General features: G+C 47.7%; 1 protein-coding gene across 2 annotated transcripts in view; it reads right to left on the minus strand.

Moving 5' to 3' along the window:
• The window catches only part of chd6 (chromodomain helicase DNA binding protein 6), a 149,945-nt gene that overhangs the window by 66,932 nt on the left and 69,222 nt on the right, over nt 1–13,791 (minus strand). For both annotated transcript variants that reach the window (XM_083939713.1, XM_083939712.1), the window contains exons 5-9: nt 10,228–10,381; nt 8,273–8,422; nt 5,213–5,278; nt 5,058–5,119; nt 1,926–2,043 (exon numbers count right to left, since the gene is read on the minus strand). In XM_083939713.1, the coding sequence (XP_083795839.1) occupies nt 1,926–2,043; nt 5,058–5,119; nt 5,213–5,278; nt 8,273–8,422; nt 10,228–10,381 (550 nt within the window). The remainder of the gene's footprint in view (nt 1–1,925; nt 2,044–5,057; nt 5,120–5,212; nt 5,279–8,272; nt 8,423–10,227; nt 10,382–13,791) is intronic.

Raw genomic sequence — 13,791 nt, forward strand, 5'->3', positions numbered from 1 at the left:
AGGGGGAGAAGTTCAGCATCCGTGAGGAACTCGGAGTAGAGCCGCTGCTCCTTTGCGTTGAAAGGAGCCAGTTGAGGTGGTTCAGGATCATCTGGTAAGGATGAACCCTGGGCGCCTCGCTAGGGAGGTGTTCCAGGCACGTCCAGCTGGGAGGAGGCCTCGGGGAAGACCCAGGACCAGGTGGAGAGATTAGATCTCCACACTGGCCTGGGAACGCCTCAGGATCCCCCAGTTAGAGCTGGTTAACGTGGCCCGGGAAAGGGAAGTTTCACTGACTTGAATGTTTTAACCCACATCAGTCCTGATGAAAACAGAGCTTTAACCCTTTGAATGCTTTAGTTTATTTACATAATACAGCGGTTGTTTTTATAGAAAACACCAAAAATAAATTATTTTCCCATAAGGTAAAAGCCAGGGGGAGCTTTTTCCTTCACAGTCAGAGATCGGCCACGTTGATTTTAATACTTCTCATGTTTCTTTGTGTAGTGTCAGATTTTTTAATAAATAATAATAAATAAATAATAAATAATAATTAAATAATAAATAATAATAAATAATAATAAATAAAAACTAAGAAATAAAACTATATATTAATGTTATTATCCAATTTCTTAAATGTCAAACATCAGTGCTGATCATAACTTCTAACTATTCATTAATACTCAGAATATTAACCCTTTGAATTCATTTTTTTACATAATGCAACTGTTATTATGGTGAGACTGAGCACCTGATGGGACAGAGAGCATAACTTTAAAAAGGGTCTGAGCGTCTGTATTTGTGATGCACAGTTTACTAAATATTTAATATAGGAGCGAGATTAAACCTAAAAAAAACCTCCCACACTCGACAAAATGTGCATAATTTGCATTTCCACAGTGAAAACATTAAAAATGAAAAAGCCAAAAAAGTCCCTTGTGAAGCAAAAGGTCAACATTTGCTCTGAAGGAGGAAAACACTGAAGTCAGTCTCTCATCTCATCTTCAGTCTCTTATCCGGGGTCGGGTCGCGGGGGCAGCAGCTTTAGCAGGGGACCCCAAACTTCCCTTTCCCGGGCCACATTAACCAGCTCTAACTGGGGGATCCCGAGGCGTTCCCAGGCCAGTGTGGAGATCTAATCTCTTCACCTGGTCCTGGGTCTTCCCCGAGGCCTCCTCCCAGCTGGACGTGCCTGGAACACCTCCCTAGGGAGGCGCCCAGGGTTCATCCTTACCAGATGATCCTGAACCACCTCAACTGGCTCCTTTCAACACAAAGGAGCAGCGGCTCTACTCCGAGTTCCTCATGGATGCTGAACTTCTCCCCCTCTCGCTAAGGGAGACTCCAGACCCCCTCCTGAGAAAACACGTTTCGGCCCCTTGGACCTGGACCTGGTTCTTTGGGTCCTGACCCAGCTTTCATGACCACAGGTGAGGGTAGGAACGAAGATTGACCGGTAGATCCAGAGCTTTGCCTTCCTCAGCTCTCTTTTCGTAACAACGGTGCGGTAGAGCGACTGCAGCACCGCCCCCGCTGCTCCGATTCTCCGGCCAAACTCACGCTCCATCGTCCCCTCACTCGGGAACATGATCCCGAGGACCTTGAACTCCTTCACTTGGGGTCAGGACTCATTAAAGACCAAATTATGCTTCAATGTCAAAGCGTTGCCATGGTAGCAGCACGTTGGAGTTAACCTCTTCACCTTTGCAGCACTTTCATAACTTTGCAGTAACACCGGATTAATGCGTTGTGGATCATCAGACAGTTTGGCCCGTTTATGATTTATTAGGCACCAGGTCACGTTTACATTTACACGACTTTCCGGGAAGAAGCTTTGGGACGTTATTAAACACGAATGCGTCCAGCGTGACGCAGAATGAGCGGACAAGGCGTCGCTCCACCCGAACAGTGGATCAGGAGGATACAGGTGCTATTACAACAGTTACCTCGGCGAACAGGTGCTTCATCTGGGCTTGTTTGGTCCTGAAGCGTTTAATCTTCTGATGGATTCTGGGATCTTTCTCCAGCTCCTCCAGAGTGGCCCACTTGCAGTGCAGGTAGGAACTAAAATGACACACAACACGATAAGCGTCACATATTTCACTTAGTGAGGCGTAAAAATCCATAAAAACATGAATCACAAGAATAAATACCCATCAAAAAACACATTATAAAGCCCATGTGTCCGTGTAGGGAGAATAAAGGGATGCAAACAAATCAGTCTCCCGTCACGTTTGCATCAAACACAGAAACAGCAACACGACATGTTTGAAACCTATGTTGTTGAAATCTACGTTTGCAGGGAAGACTTTGCTTTAACTCTGGGCCAACAAACCAGACCAATGCTGCGTTCACATGGGCTCAGGCAGACGGACAACACCTGGACGAGTTCAATAATAAGGTGTTTTGATCAGTGCTGCCTCGTTCTTTCTGATTAGTTGCTGCTCATTGAACGCCAGTTACGTTCAGAAGCTAAACTCTAGCATGACGCTCGTCCGCCACATTAGATACACGGTTGTAAACTGGCCCGTCAGATCTCAAGTCGCTGTAAATCTGCGACCGTGAGTGGGGCCAGATGGACCTGGTGTGTCTGGTTCTCGGGCAAAACAATACCAATATAATCATCTTCTCGTTGTCCACATGGTTGGGAGCTTCGTAACCAGTTTGAGATTCTGTGACAGCGAGAGGGTTCCTGGTTTGAATCCCGGCTGGGGCCCTTCTGTGTGGAGTTTGCATGTTCTCCCCGTGTCTGCGTGGGTTTTCTCCGGGTTCTCCGGTTTCCTCCCACAGTCCAAAGACGTGCAGGTGTTCGGTTCATTGATGACTCTAAATCACCCGTAGGTGTGAATGGTTGTCTGTCTCTGTTCGTCTCTATGTGCCCTGTGATAGACTGGCGTCCTGTCCAGGGTGGACCCCGCCTCACGCCCGATGTCAGCTGGGATCGGCTCCAGTCCCCCCGCGACCCCGACAGGGACTAGCGGTTGAAGATGAATGAATTAAAGTTTACTAATACGGTGTTAAATCTATTTCTTCGGATCGCATCTACAGATCCAGTAAGTCTCTCCTTTGTGAAGCAGATCACCTCCTCTAATGATGAAACACGTCTTTTTTCCAGACATGACTACAGCTTCTTTGAATATCTTGGGAGGATTTCAACCTCAAAACACTTTTTAGAGCCTACTCACACTGTCCTTCTGGCCGGGGCCAAAACCGTTTTTTCAGCTAAAGCCTAGTACCTTTAAGCAGTGTGAGTGCACCCGTTCCGCACATAACTGCGACCACGGCCCTCTTGAGGTGTGCTTTAGCGGAGCCGTTTGCACGTGTACGAGCACGAGCACGAGCCCTACGGCAGTAGCAGTATGTGCGCCTGTTCGGACATGTAAAAAGAAGGAGGGACCATGCGCGGACATTTAACAACAACAACAATGGCGGTGAAAGGTTCACGTTGGTGTGATGCGGAGCTGGAGTGTTTACTGCAGATTTGGTCGGATGAAAAAATTCAAAAACAGTCGACAAGACGCACAAAAACTCTGAGGTCTACGGAAAGATTTGTAAACAAAGCCACGCATCGCGATGACGTGAATCAATGCGTGTGACGTGTTACGGCGTGATGACGTATAGGCAGCAAGAAGCATTGGCCGGCCCTGGCAGTGTGAGTACAAACTGTTAGTTAGTCTGTCTAAATCTAGTGATGACAGGTTAAAATATTATATATTCAAAAAGCAATCACAAAGAGATGCTTTATGACCACAAACAAGTACAAACAATCCAAAAAAGACTACAAAAGGATGCCAAATGAGGTAAAAAGAAGAAATAGATGCCTAACATGTACAAATGGACTCAACATGACTAAAAATAGATACAAAATGACTAAAATACTAAGAACAGAAGAATAAAACCACCTCATTGAGATGCAAAATGACTAAAATAGATGTAAAACACCTACAAAGTAACGCAAAATGACTGAAAAAATAGCAGAAAAACGAGCCGTGTACGGCAAGCGTACCGCTCCTATTTGTGGTACGGTTGCACTGACACAGGTCAAAGGAACCAGACTTAAGCCGTGAAACCTGTTTGGGCACGGTACGGATGGACAGTGTCAGTGCGCCCTTAAAGAGCAGAGCCCCTCCCCTCAAATGCACTTTACAGCCCTGTGTGCAGGGTCAACTTCTCACAGTCATAGAGACTATTAAGTGAGCTCTAACAAAGTCAAGCCAATGCTTTGATCAATCACGAGGGTAACTTTTTAACACCTCTGTGGCTGCACGTGGTGACCCAGGACTTGTTGTAGATTCACAAGGATGATTTAGGACGTTTATTCCGTATATACGAATATATCTGCGATGTCTGTGCTGCCTGTAGGTTTTTTTAGGCTGTTTTTGATGCCATTGTTATAACTTTAGTACTTATTTACTGGTCTCACGCAGAGAACGAGCCACAGTCGACGCTTCAAAGACAGTTGGTAAGTTTAAAGGTGCTTTTCCAGTAGGGTAACGTGACCGCTCGGAAAACGTGTGTGTGTGTTGATACGTTTAATCATTCATTCATTTATTCATTCATTAATTCATCTTCAACCACTTGTCCCTATCGGGGTCGCGGGGGGCTGGAGCCGATCCCAGCTGACATCGGGCGTGAGGCGGGGTCCACCCTGGACAGGACGCCAGTCTATCACAGGACACATAGAGACAAACAGAGACAGACAACCATTCACACCTACGGGCAATTTAGAATCATCAATGAACCGAACACCTGCACGTCTTTGGACTTTGGGAGGAAACCGGAGAACCCGGAGAAAACCCACGCAGACACGGGGACAATACGCAAACTCCACACAGAAGGGCCCCAGCTGGGATTCGAACAAGGACACCCCCGTGTTGCCCCTGATACGTTTATATTATTTAAATCTGATGTGAATGATCGTCGAGTTGTTGGGGTGCACCGTTCACATCCTGCAGACACAACGCTGCACTTGGCACAACGTAGCTGTGCAGATATAACGCCTTCAGGGGGGAAGTTAAATGTTAAAAATGCTAAACGTTTGTATTTGTGTGAAGAAGCAAAGATGAAGAGGGACTCACAAATTTCTGTACTTGACATAAAACTCCTCTGTCTCCTCCAATTGGTCCTCTGATGATGAAGTCTACGGAGAGAGAAGCAGAGAAGCAGAGTTTAGACGTTAGTATGAGTGAGTGTTTGAGCGTGCGTGTGTGCGTGTGTGTGTGTGTGTTTCTACCTCTTTCTTCACTGTTTTGACAGACAGAATTTTCTCAATGATGTTGGCCTCGTCCTCAGGTGGTTCCTGTGGGAGAGAGACAGACGAGATTAGCTACAGAGACGAAGGTCAGTTCACAGGGTTAGCGATCATGCAGCAGCAGCAGCGTAGTAAAGACCGAGCATTCACAGAAGACCCAACAAATGCAGCTGAACCAGCATTTTCCCTGAAATGTTTCCCGGTCTGGAGGCGGTACAGAGCTCCCTGATTATCAATCCCTGCTCCCAGTCACACACGACCCTGTGCAGGAAACGTTCCTGGACATTTCAGGGAACGACTGCATGCACACTTTTTAACATTAAGACAGACAATTAGGAGCGAGAACGTCTCACGTTGTGACATAAGCATTGACAAAGAATCCCCTAATGTTGGTACTATGGCTTCAGTTTAACATGCATGCTTTAATCCATGAACTTTAATCTATACAACGACACATATAGATGTCATAAGTGCACCATCCAGTTATTAACTACCAATGTAACTACTACAATTATTACTCTGGGCACTTTTCTGTAATTAAATGACTGTCATAATAATGATGGTTTATCCGTGTAGGGCCTTTTCTAAAGATACAAAGCGCCGGAACAAACAGGAGCCTCTCCAGAGATCCTCTTAGGGCGCCCTCCCACTGTCCTTTTGGCCGCGGCCAAAACCGGTTTTTCAGCTAAAGTCTAGTACCTTTAAGTAGTGTGAGTGCACCCGCTCCGCGCTCAACTGCGGCCAGCGGACCTTCCACGACCCGCTTGAAAGAGGTGGGCTTTAGCGGAGCCGTTTGCACATGTACGAGCACGAGCGTGCGCACGTGTACGAGCACGAGCACGAGCCCTACGGCAGTAGCGTTATGTCCGCCTGTTCGGACATAGAAAATAGAAGGACGGACCATGCGTGGACATTTAACAACAACAACAATGGCGGCGAAAGGTTCACGTTGGTGTGATGCGGAGGTGGAGTGTTTACTGCAGATTTGGTCGGATGAAAATATTCAAAAACAGTCGACAAGACGCACAAAAACTCTGACGTCTGTGGAAAGATTTGTAAACAAAGCCACACACACGCGATCAATGCGTGTGACGTGTTACGGCGTGATGACATATGGACAGCAAGAAGCATTGGCCGGCCCTGGCAGTGTGAGTATAAACGGGGCTGGGGCGCGGGGGGAGAGGGGGGGGGGACAAGTACCCTAAAGTCCGGGTCGTGGTCCGGGAGGACAGTGTGAGCACGCTCTTAGGGTGCACTCACACTGTGCCTCCGTCCCGTGCCCCGTGCTTTAGGGTCCTTGTCCCCCCCTCCAGGCCCGTTTGTACTCACACTACCTGGGCCTCGGAGAATGCTTCTTGCTGCCTATACGATGCGTGGCTTTGTCTACAAATCTTTCCGTAGACCTCTGAGTTTTTGAAATGTTTCCCGGTTTGGAGGCGGTACAGAGCTCCCTGATTATCAAACCCTGCTCCCAATCACACACGACCCTGTGCAGGAAACGTTCCTGGACATTTCAGGGAACGACTGCATGCACACTTTTTAAAATTAAAAGATCAAGAAACACTAAGAGGAGGAGACAAGAAGAGGAGGAACTGAAATAAACAGATAAAAAAGAGAAAAGCAGGGTTCCTGCAGCTTTTCCAAAGTCAAATTCAAGCATTTATTGATCATTTTGAGGTGCTTTTTCATTCTTTTTCAAGACTTTAGAGCCGTGGTTAACTACATATTTATCTACAGCACATACAGTATATTCAGTATACTTATTATTGTGCTTGTTTGTCATATTAAATTATATGTAACTGTCCTACGAACAAGCAGATTCATATTTTGTGACAGCTTTCAACAGAGAGGTGACAAATGTTTAATAGACTTTAGAGCTGCAACAATTACAATTGTTCAAAAAGTCAGTTTTTGTGCAAAAATGTCAGAAAATGTTGTTCTCAGGGTGCACTCACACTGTCCATCCGTACCGTGCCCCAGGACATTTCACGGGTAAAGTCTGGTTCCTTTGACCAGTGTGAGTGCAACCGTACTGCGTCTAGGAGCGGCATGCTTGCCGTCCACGGCCCGTTTGGGAAAGGTGGGCTTTAGTAAAGCACGTTTGCACGTGTACGAGCACGAGCGTGGGCACGTGTACGAGCCCTACGGCGGTTCTGAGGTCATTTCCTGTGCGCCTGTTGGGACGTAGAAAAAAGAAGGAGGGACCATGTGCGGACATTTAAACGGGGCACGGGACGGACGCCCTAAGGACGCACTCCCACTGTCCTTTCTGCACCGTGCCCCGTGCTTTAGGGTCCTTGTCCCCCCCTCCAGGCCCGTTTGTACTCACACTACCTGGGCCTCGGCGAATGCTTCTTGCTACCTATACGTCATCACGCCGTAACACGTCACACGCATTGATGACGTCATGGCGATGCGTGGCTTTGTTTCCAAATCTTTCCGTAGACCTCGGAGTTTTTGTGCGTCTTATCGACTGTTTTTGAATCTTTTCATCGACCAAATCTGCAGTAAACACTCCACCTCTGCATCACACCAACGTGAAACTTTCACCGCCATTGTTTTAAATGTCCGCGCATGGTCCCTCCTTCTTTTTTCTATGTCCGAACAGGCGCACAGGAAATTACCTCAGAACCGCCGTAGGCATCGTGCTCGTGCTCGTACATGTGCGCGTGCTCGTACACGTGCGCATGCTCGTACATGTGCAAACGCGCTCTACAAAAGCCCACCTCTCTCAGACGGGCCGTGGACGTTATGCGCAGAGCGGGTGCACTCACACTGCTCAAACGCACTAGGCTTTAACTGAAAAAACAGTTTTGGCCCGGTGCGGAAGGACAGTGGGAGGGCGCCCTTAGTCTCTCAAATATGGAGATCTTCTTTTCTCTTATATCTCGTCCCATACAACAGAACATTTTAAGCACTTTATTCAAAATTCAAGCACCTTTCAAACCTTGAAAACACCCGATATAAGTGTTTTCAAGGATTTCCAGCTGAACCCTGGAAAATAAACCGCATTAGCAGGAGTAAGTCTGTGTCCTTCCTTACCTCAGTCTGCCACGCCAGGGCGGTGGCATTGAGCGCTGAGATACGACCGGCTCCGAGAACTGCGATCGTCTCTCCGTCGTCGTCTACCACCTTGAAGTCCAAGTCCTCGTTATACTTCCTCCTCTTGACCTGACGTCCTGAGCGCCGCTTCTAAAAAGGAAGAGGGGCAGAAGACAACACATAAGTGGAGAAATGAAGGAAACAATACAATGAGATATCAAGGTGAACGTGTTCGAAAGGAGGACGTAAAGACAGCAGAGAGAATTAAGGGAGACAGAAGGAAACGAGCGAATGACCGATGACGTGACCAAGAAACAAGGAGAGGAGAAGATGAGGAGGAAAACAGAAATGTAAAGTCAAACAACACAATCCAAATGTCAAGCAGCTGAGCCCCGCTGAGAACAAAAAACATGCACTTAAGTTTCTTATATCGATGTCTTCCCTCCCTACTGTGGATGATTTAATGTGTGTTATTATTAAAAGGTTTATTAGCTTTCAATTAATTAACTACGCCTTGATATCTGTGGTCATGAAAGCTGAGTCAGGACCGAAAGAACCAGGTCGTGGGTACAAGCGGCCGAAATGTGTTTCCTCAGGAGGGGGGCTGGAGTCTCCCTTAGAGAGAGGGGGAGAAGTTCAGCATCCGTGAGGAACTCGGAGTAGAGTTCCTCCCACAGTCCAAAGATGTGCAGGTGTTCGGTTCATTGATGACTCTAAATCACCCGTAGGTGTGAATGGTTGTCTGTCTCTGTTCGTCTCTATGTGTCCTGTGATAGACTGGCGTCCTGTCCAGGATGGACCCCGCCTCACGCCCGATGTCAGCTCGGATCGGCTCCAGCCCCCCACGACCCCGACAGGGACAAGCGGTTGAAAATGAATGAATGAATGATTGTTGTTTGGGGTCAAATAAGGATGTTTGTCACATAAACGTACATAAATGATGAAATCAACGTAACCATTTTTTCATGTATAAATGGGCGACACGGTGGTGTAGTGGTTAGCATTGTCGCCTCACAGCGAGGTTTGCGTCCCGGCTGGGGCCCTTCTGTGTGGAGTTTGCATGTTGTCCCCGTGTCTGCGTGGGTTTTCTCCGGGTTCTCCGGTTTCCTCCCACAGTCCAAAGACGTGCAGGTGTTCGGTTCATTGATGACTCTAAATCACCCGTAGGTGTGAATGGTTGTCTGTCTCTGTTCGTCTCTATGTGTCCTGTGATAGACTGGCGTCCTATCCAGGGTGGACCCCGCCTCACGGCCAATATCAGCTGGGATCGGGATCAGCTCCAGCAACCCCCCCCCCACAGTGGCCTCGACAGGGACAAGCAGTGGACGATGAATAAAATGGATGTATAATGAAGGGCTGACAACTTAGAGTGACAGGTAGCTAGCATAGACTAGCATAGACTAGCATAGACTTCATTCGGCCCGCCTCAGCTCCACCTATGCTTCACCTCTTTGCCCGTTTTCAGGCACTGCCAAGATGGCACCAGCCCCCCGCGACCCCCCAACAGGGACAAGCGGTTGAAGATGAATGAATGAATGAATGCCATTATCATTATATCAGTTGAAAATGGTCTCCAAACAGCAACATTATTGCTTAACACAATAATTTCTGGGACTATTAATCGCCCAGCAAAACTTGTTATCGTCACAGGACTAACCATGAACGAACGTGAGCCTCCAAGAATGTCTCTCCAATTTAAAAAAGACTACAATCCCCAACTGCTTCCTGTCACAAAGAGGATGTTTCTACTTGTCACAACACGTCAGAAGTGATCCTTCCCTCATCATGTCATCTGTCTCTGTTGTAATGTAAAGCTGAAACGCACAATATGTCATTGTCTGCCTGCAATCAAAACAATAGAGTCATGCAGGGATGAGTCCAAAAAGCCAGAAGTTACACAAATAACTCATAACATGAACGTGCACCGCTGAGTTTGTGTCTTTCCGTCCACTCACCGCGTTATCCAGGGGGTCCTGGCTGTCCTCTCCACCCATGTTGAGGGCTGACATTGAGGTAGTGTCGTCACTCTCCGCCCCCTCCTGGACAGCCCGCTCCTGGTTTCTCCTCTTTCCCTTCTTCTTCTTCTCCACCGGCGCTGCGCCAGGATCTCTGGGAGGATAGGAAATTCTGATGAGTAATTAGCAGCTCCAGTAGCCCGCAGCAGCGTTTTCTCACCAAGCCTGAGGCTGCAAACTCTCTCCGCTGCTATTTGAGGATCTGTAGAGAGCCGGGTTGAGACAGGACAAATATTGTATCCTCACTTTGTTCTAATCTCTCTTGGTGCCATTACTTCCTGATAATAATAAAGACAAAAGGACGACCTCTGGCCAATACATGAAAGCGACTCGCTGGTGAAACGCTGGAGCACGCCCTGCAGAAGAAGGCTGCAAGTTTGAATCCCCAGACTGGTTGGGAGAACCAGGACACAGGTGTAAGGAAGTGGCCATTAAATGACTGATTTGCAAATTTGTGGCACAATTAACTGAAAGATAATTTTCTTCACAACAGCACTAATAACAGAGCGAGGGGGCTGCCAGTGACCAGCGCCCCAAGCAGGAGATGAACTGGCACCTCTCCAGCCACCAGTCCACGCTCCATTCATGTTGACTGGCGACCCTCCGGTTCCCAGCCAAGTCACCTATGTTCAACTCTCTGGCTGCTGCTCTGTTCCCGTGTTCTACTGCGTGACTAATGGCCTTGAGTTGAAACTGCGTGTAAGTGTGTCTCTTAACAGGAGCCATATTGGACAAGTACCCTAAAGCCCAGGTCGCGGTCCGGAAGGACAGTGTGAGTGCGCCCTTAGAGTCTGTTTATAACGTTCGCCCTTTCACAACATGCTTAAGGGTGCACTCACACTGTCTCACAATCAACTGAAAGCTTATTTTCTTCACAACAGCACTAAACACAGAGCAACTTAAGCTTATGTTTGTGACATTATCATTATTTTTGGGCAGTATTTGATCAAATCATTCAGAAGAAGAAGAAGAAGAAGAATTACTTTATTATCCCGCAACGGGGAAATTCAATTTTTTCACTCTATTATTATTATTCATGTTACACACACAGGCCTAAAATACACACACATGCACAAATAGGACCTATATACATGCAATTAATGGAGAGATGTTAGAGCGAGGGGGCTGCCAGTGACCAGCGCCACGAGCAGGAGATGAACTGGCACCTCTCCAGCCACCAGTCCACGCTCCATTCATGTTGACCTGCGACCCTCCGGTTCCCAGCCAAGTCACCTATGGACTGGATTTTGGGCTCTTTACACAAACACACACATGGAAATGAAACGGCACGCTTCACGCAGTCGAATATCTCAACATGCACCGCGCGTTACTTCTTCTACGGGGGAAAATAGAGTCGGCGGCTGCTCACCGTAGTTGGAGACCTGTTGTGGCTCAATATTGGTCCATATATAAGGAGCACCGGATTATAAGGCGCACTGTCGGCTTTTGAGACATTTGGAGGTTTTTAGTTGCAACTTAAAGTGCGGAAAATACGGAACTTAAGATATTTTACGGTTAAACATCCGTCAATGTCTGTGCCAACGTTTCTGTCGAGCCTTATTCTATAAAACTTACAAAAAGGCGGTGTGACACAAACTCACGGGCCTCTACATCACATGAAGCGGCTTCTCTCCAAGTGTTTGACAGCGTACTCACACTGTCCTTCTGGCCGGGGCCAAAACCGTTTTTTCAGCTAAATCCTAGTACCTTTAAGCAGTGTGAGTGCACCCGCTCCGCGCACAACTGTGGCCAGCGGGCCGTCCACGGCCCGCTTGAAAGAGGTGGGCTTTAGCGGAGCCGCTTGCACGTGTACGAGCACGAGCCCTACGGCAGTAGCGTTATGTCCGCCTGTTCGGACATGTAAATAGAAGGAGGGATCATGCGCGGACATTTAACAACAACAACAATGGCGGTGAAAGGTTCACGTTGGTGTGGTGCAGAGGTGGAGTGTTTACTGCAGATTTGGTTGGATGAAAATATTCAAAAACAGTCGACAAGACGCACAAAAACTCAGAGGTCTGTGGAAAGATTTGTAAACAAAGCCACGCACACGCGATCAATGCGTGTGACGTGTTACGGCGTGATGGCGTATGGACAGCAAGAAGCATTGGCCGGCCCAGGCAGTGTGAGTACAAACGGGGCTGGGGGGAGAGGGAGGGGGGACAAGCACCCTAAAGTCCGGGTCGCGGTCCGGAAGGACAGTGTGAGTGCGCCCTTAGAGTCTGTTTATAACGTTGGCCCTTTCACAACATGCTTAAGGGTGCACTCACACTGTCTCACAATCAACTGAAAGATTATTTTCTTCACTACAGCACTAAACACAGAGCAACTTAAGCTTATGTTTGTGACATTATCATTATTTTTGGGCAGTATTTGATCAAATCATTCAGAAGAAGAAGAAGAAGAAGAATTACTTTATTATCCCGCAACGGGGAAATTCGATTTTTTCACTCTATTATTATTATTCATGTTACACACACAGGCCTAAAATACACACACATGCACAGACAGGACCTATATACATGCAATTAATGGAGAGATGTTAGAGCGAGGGGGCTGCCAGTGACCAGCTCCCCGAGCAGGAGATGAACTGGCACCTCTCCAGCCACCAGTCCACGCTCCATTCATGTTAACCTGCGACCCTCCGGTTCCCAGCCACGTCACCTATGGACTGGATTTTGGGCTCTTTACACAAACACACACATGGAAATGAAACGGCACGCTTCACGCAGTCGTATATCTCAACATGCACCGCGCGTTACTTCTTCTACGGGGGAAAATAGAGTCAGCGGCTGCTCACCGTAGTTGGAGACCTGTTGTGGCTCAATATTGGTCCATATATAAGGAGCACCGGGTTATAAGGAGCACTGTCGGCTTTTGAGACATTTGGAGGTTTTTAGGTGCAACTTAAAGTGCGGAAAATACGGAACTTAAGATATTTTACGGTTAAACATCCGTCAATGTCTGTGCCAACTTTTCTGTCGAGCCTTATTCTATAAAACTTACAAAAAGGCGGTGTGACACAAACTCACGGGCCTCTGCATCACATGAAGCGGCTTCTCTCCAAGTGTTTGACAGCGTACTCACACTGTCCTTCTGGCCGGGGCCAAAACCGTTTTTTCAGCTAAAGCCTAGTACGTTTAAGCCATGTGAGTGCACCCGCTCCGCGCACAACTGCGGCCAGCGGGCCGTCCACGGCCCGCTTGAAAGAGTCGGGCTTTAGCGGAGCCGTTTGCACATGTACGAGCATGAGCGTGCGCACGTGTACGAGCACGAGCCCTACGGCAGTAGCGTTATGTCCGCCTGTTCGGACAAGTAAATAGAAGGAGGGACCATGCGCGGACATTTAACAACAACAACAATGGCGGTGAAAGGTTCACGTTGGTGTGATGCGGAGGTGGAGTGTTTACTGCAGATTTGGTCGATGAAAAGATTCAAAAACAGTCGACAAGACGCACAAAAACTCAGAGGTCTGTGAAAAGATTTGTAAACAAAGCCACACAC

This window comes from Echiichthys vipera (genome assembly GCF_963691815.1).
Source record: "Echiichthys vipera genome assembly, chromosome: X".
In the NCBI taxonomy this organism is placed as follows: Eukaryota; Metazoa; Chordata; class Actinopteri; order Perciformes; family Trachinidae; genus Echiichthys; species Echiichthys vipera.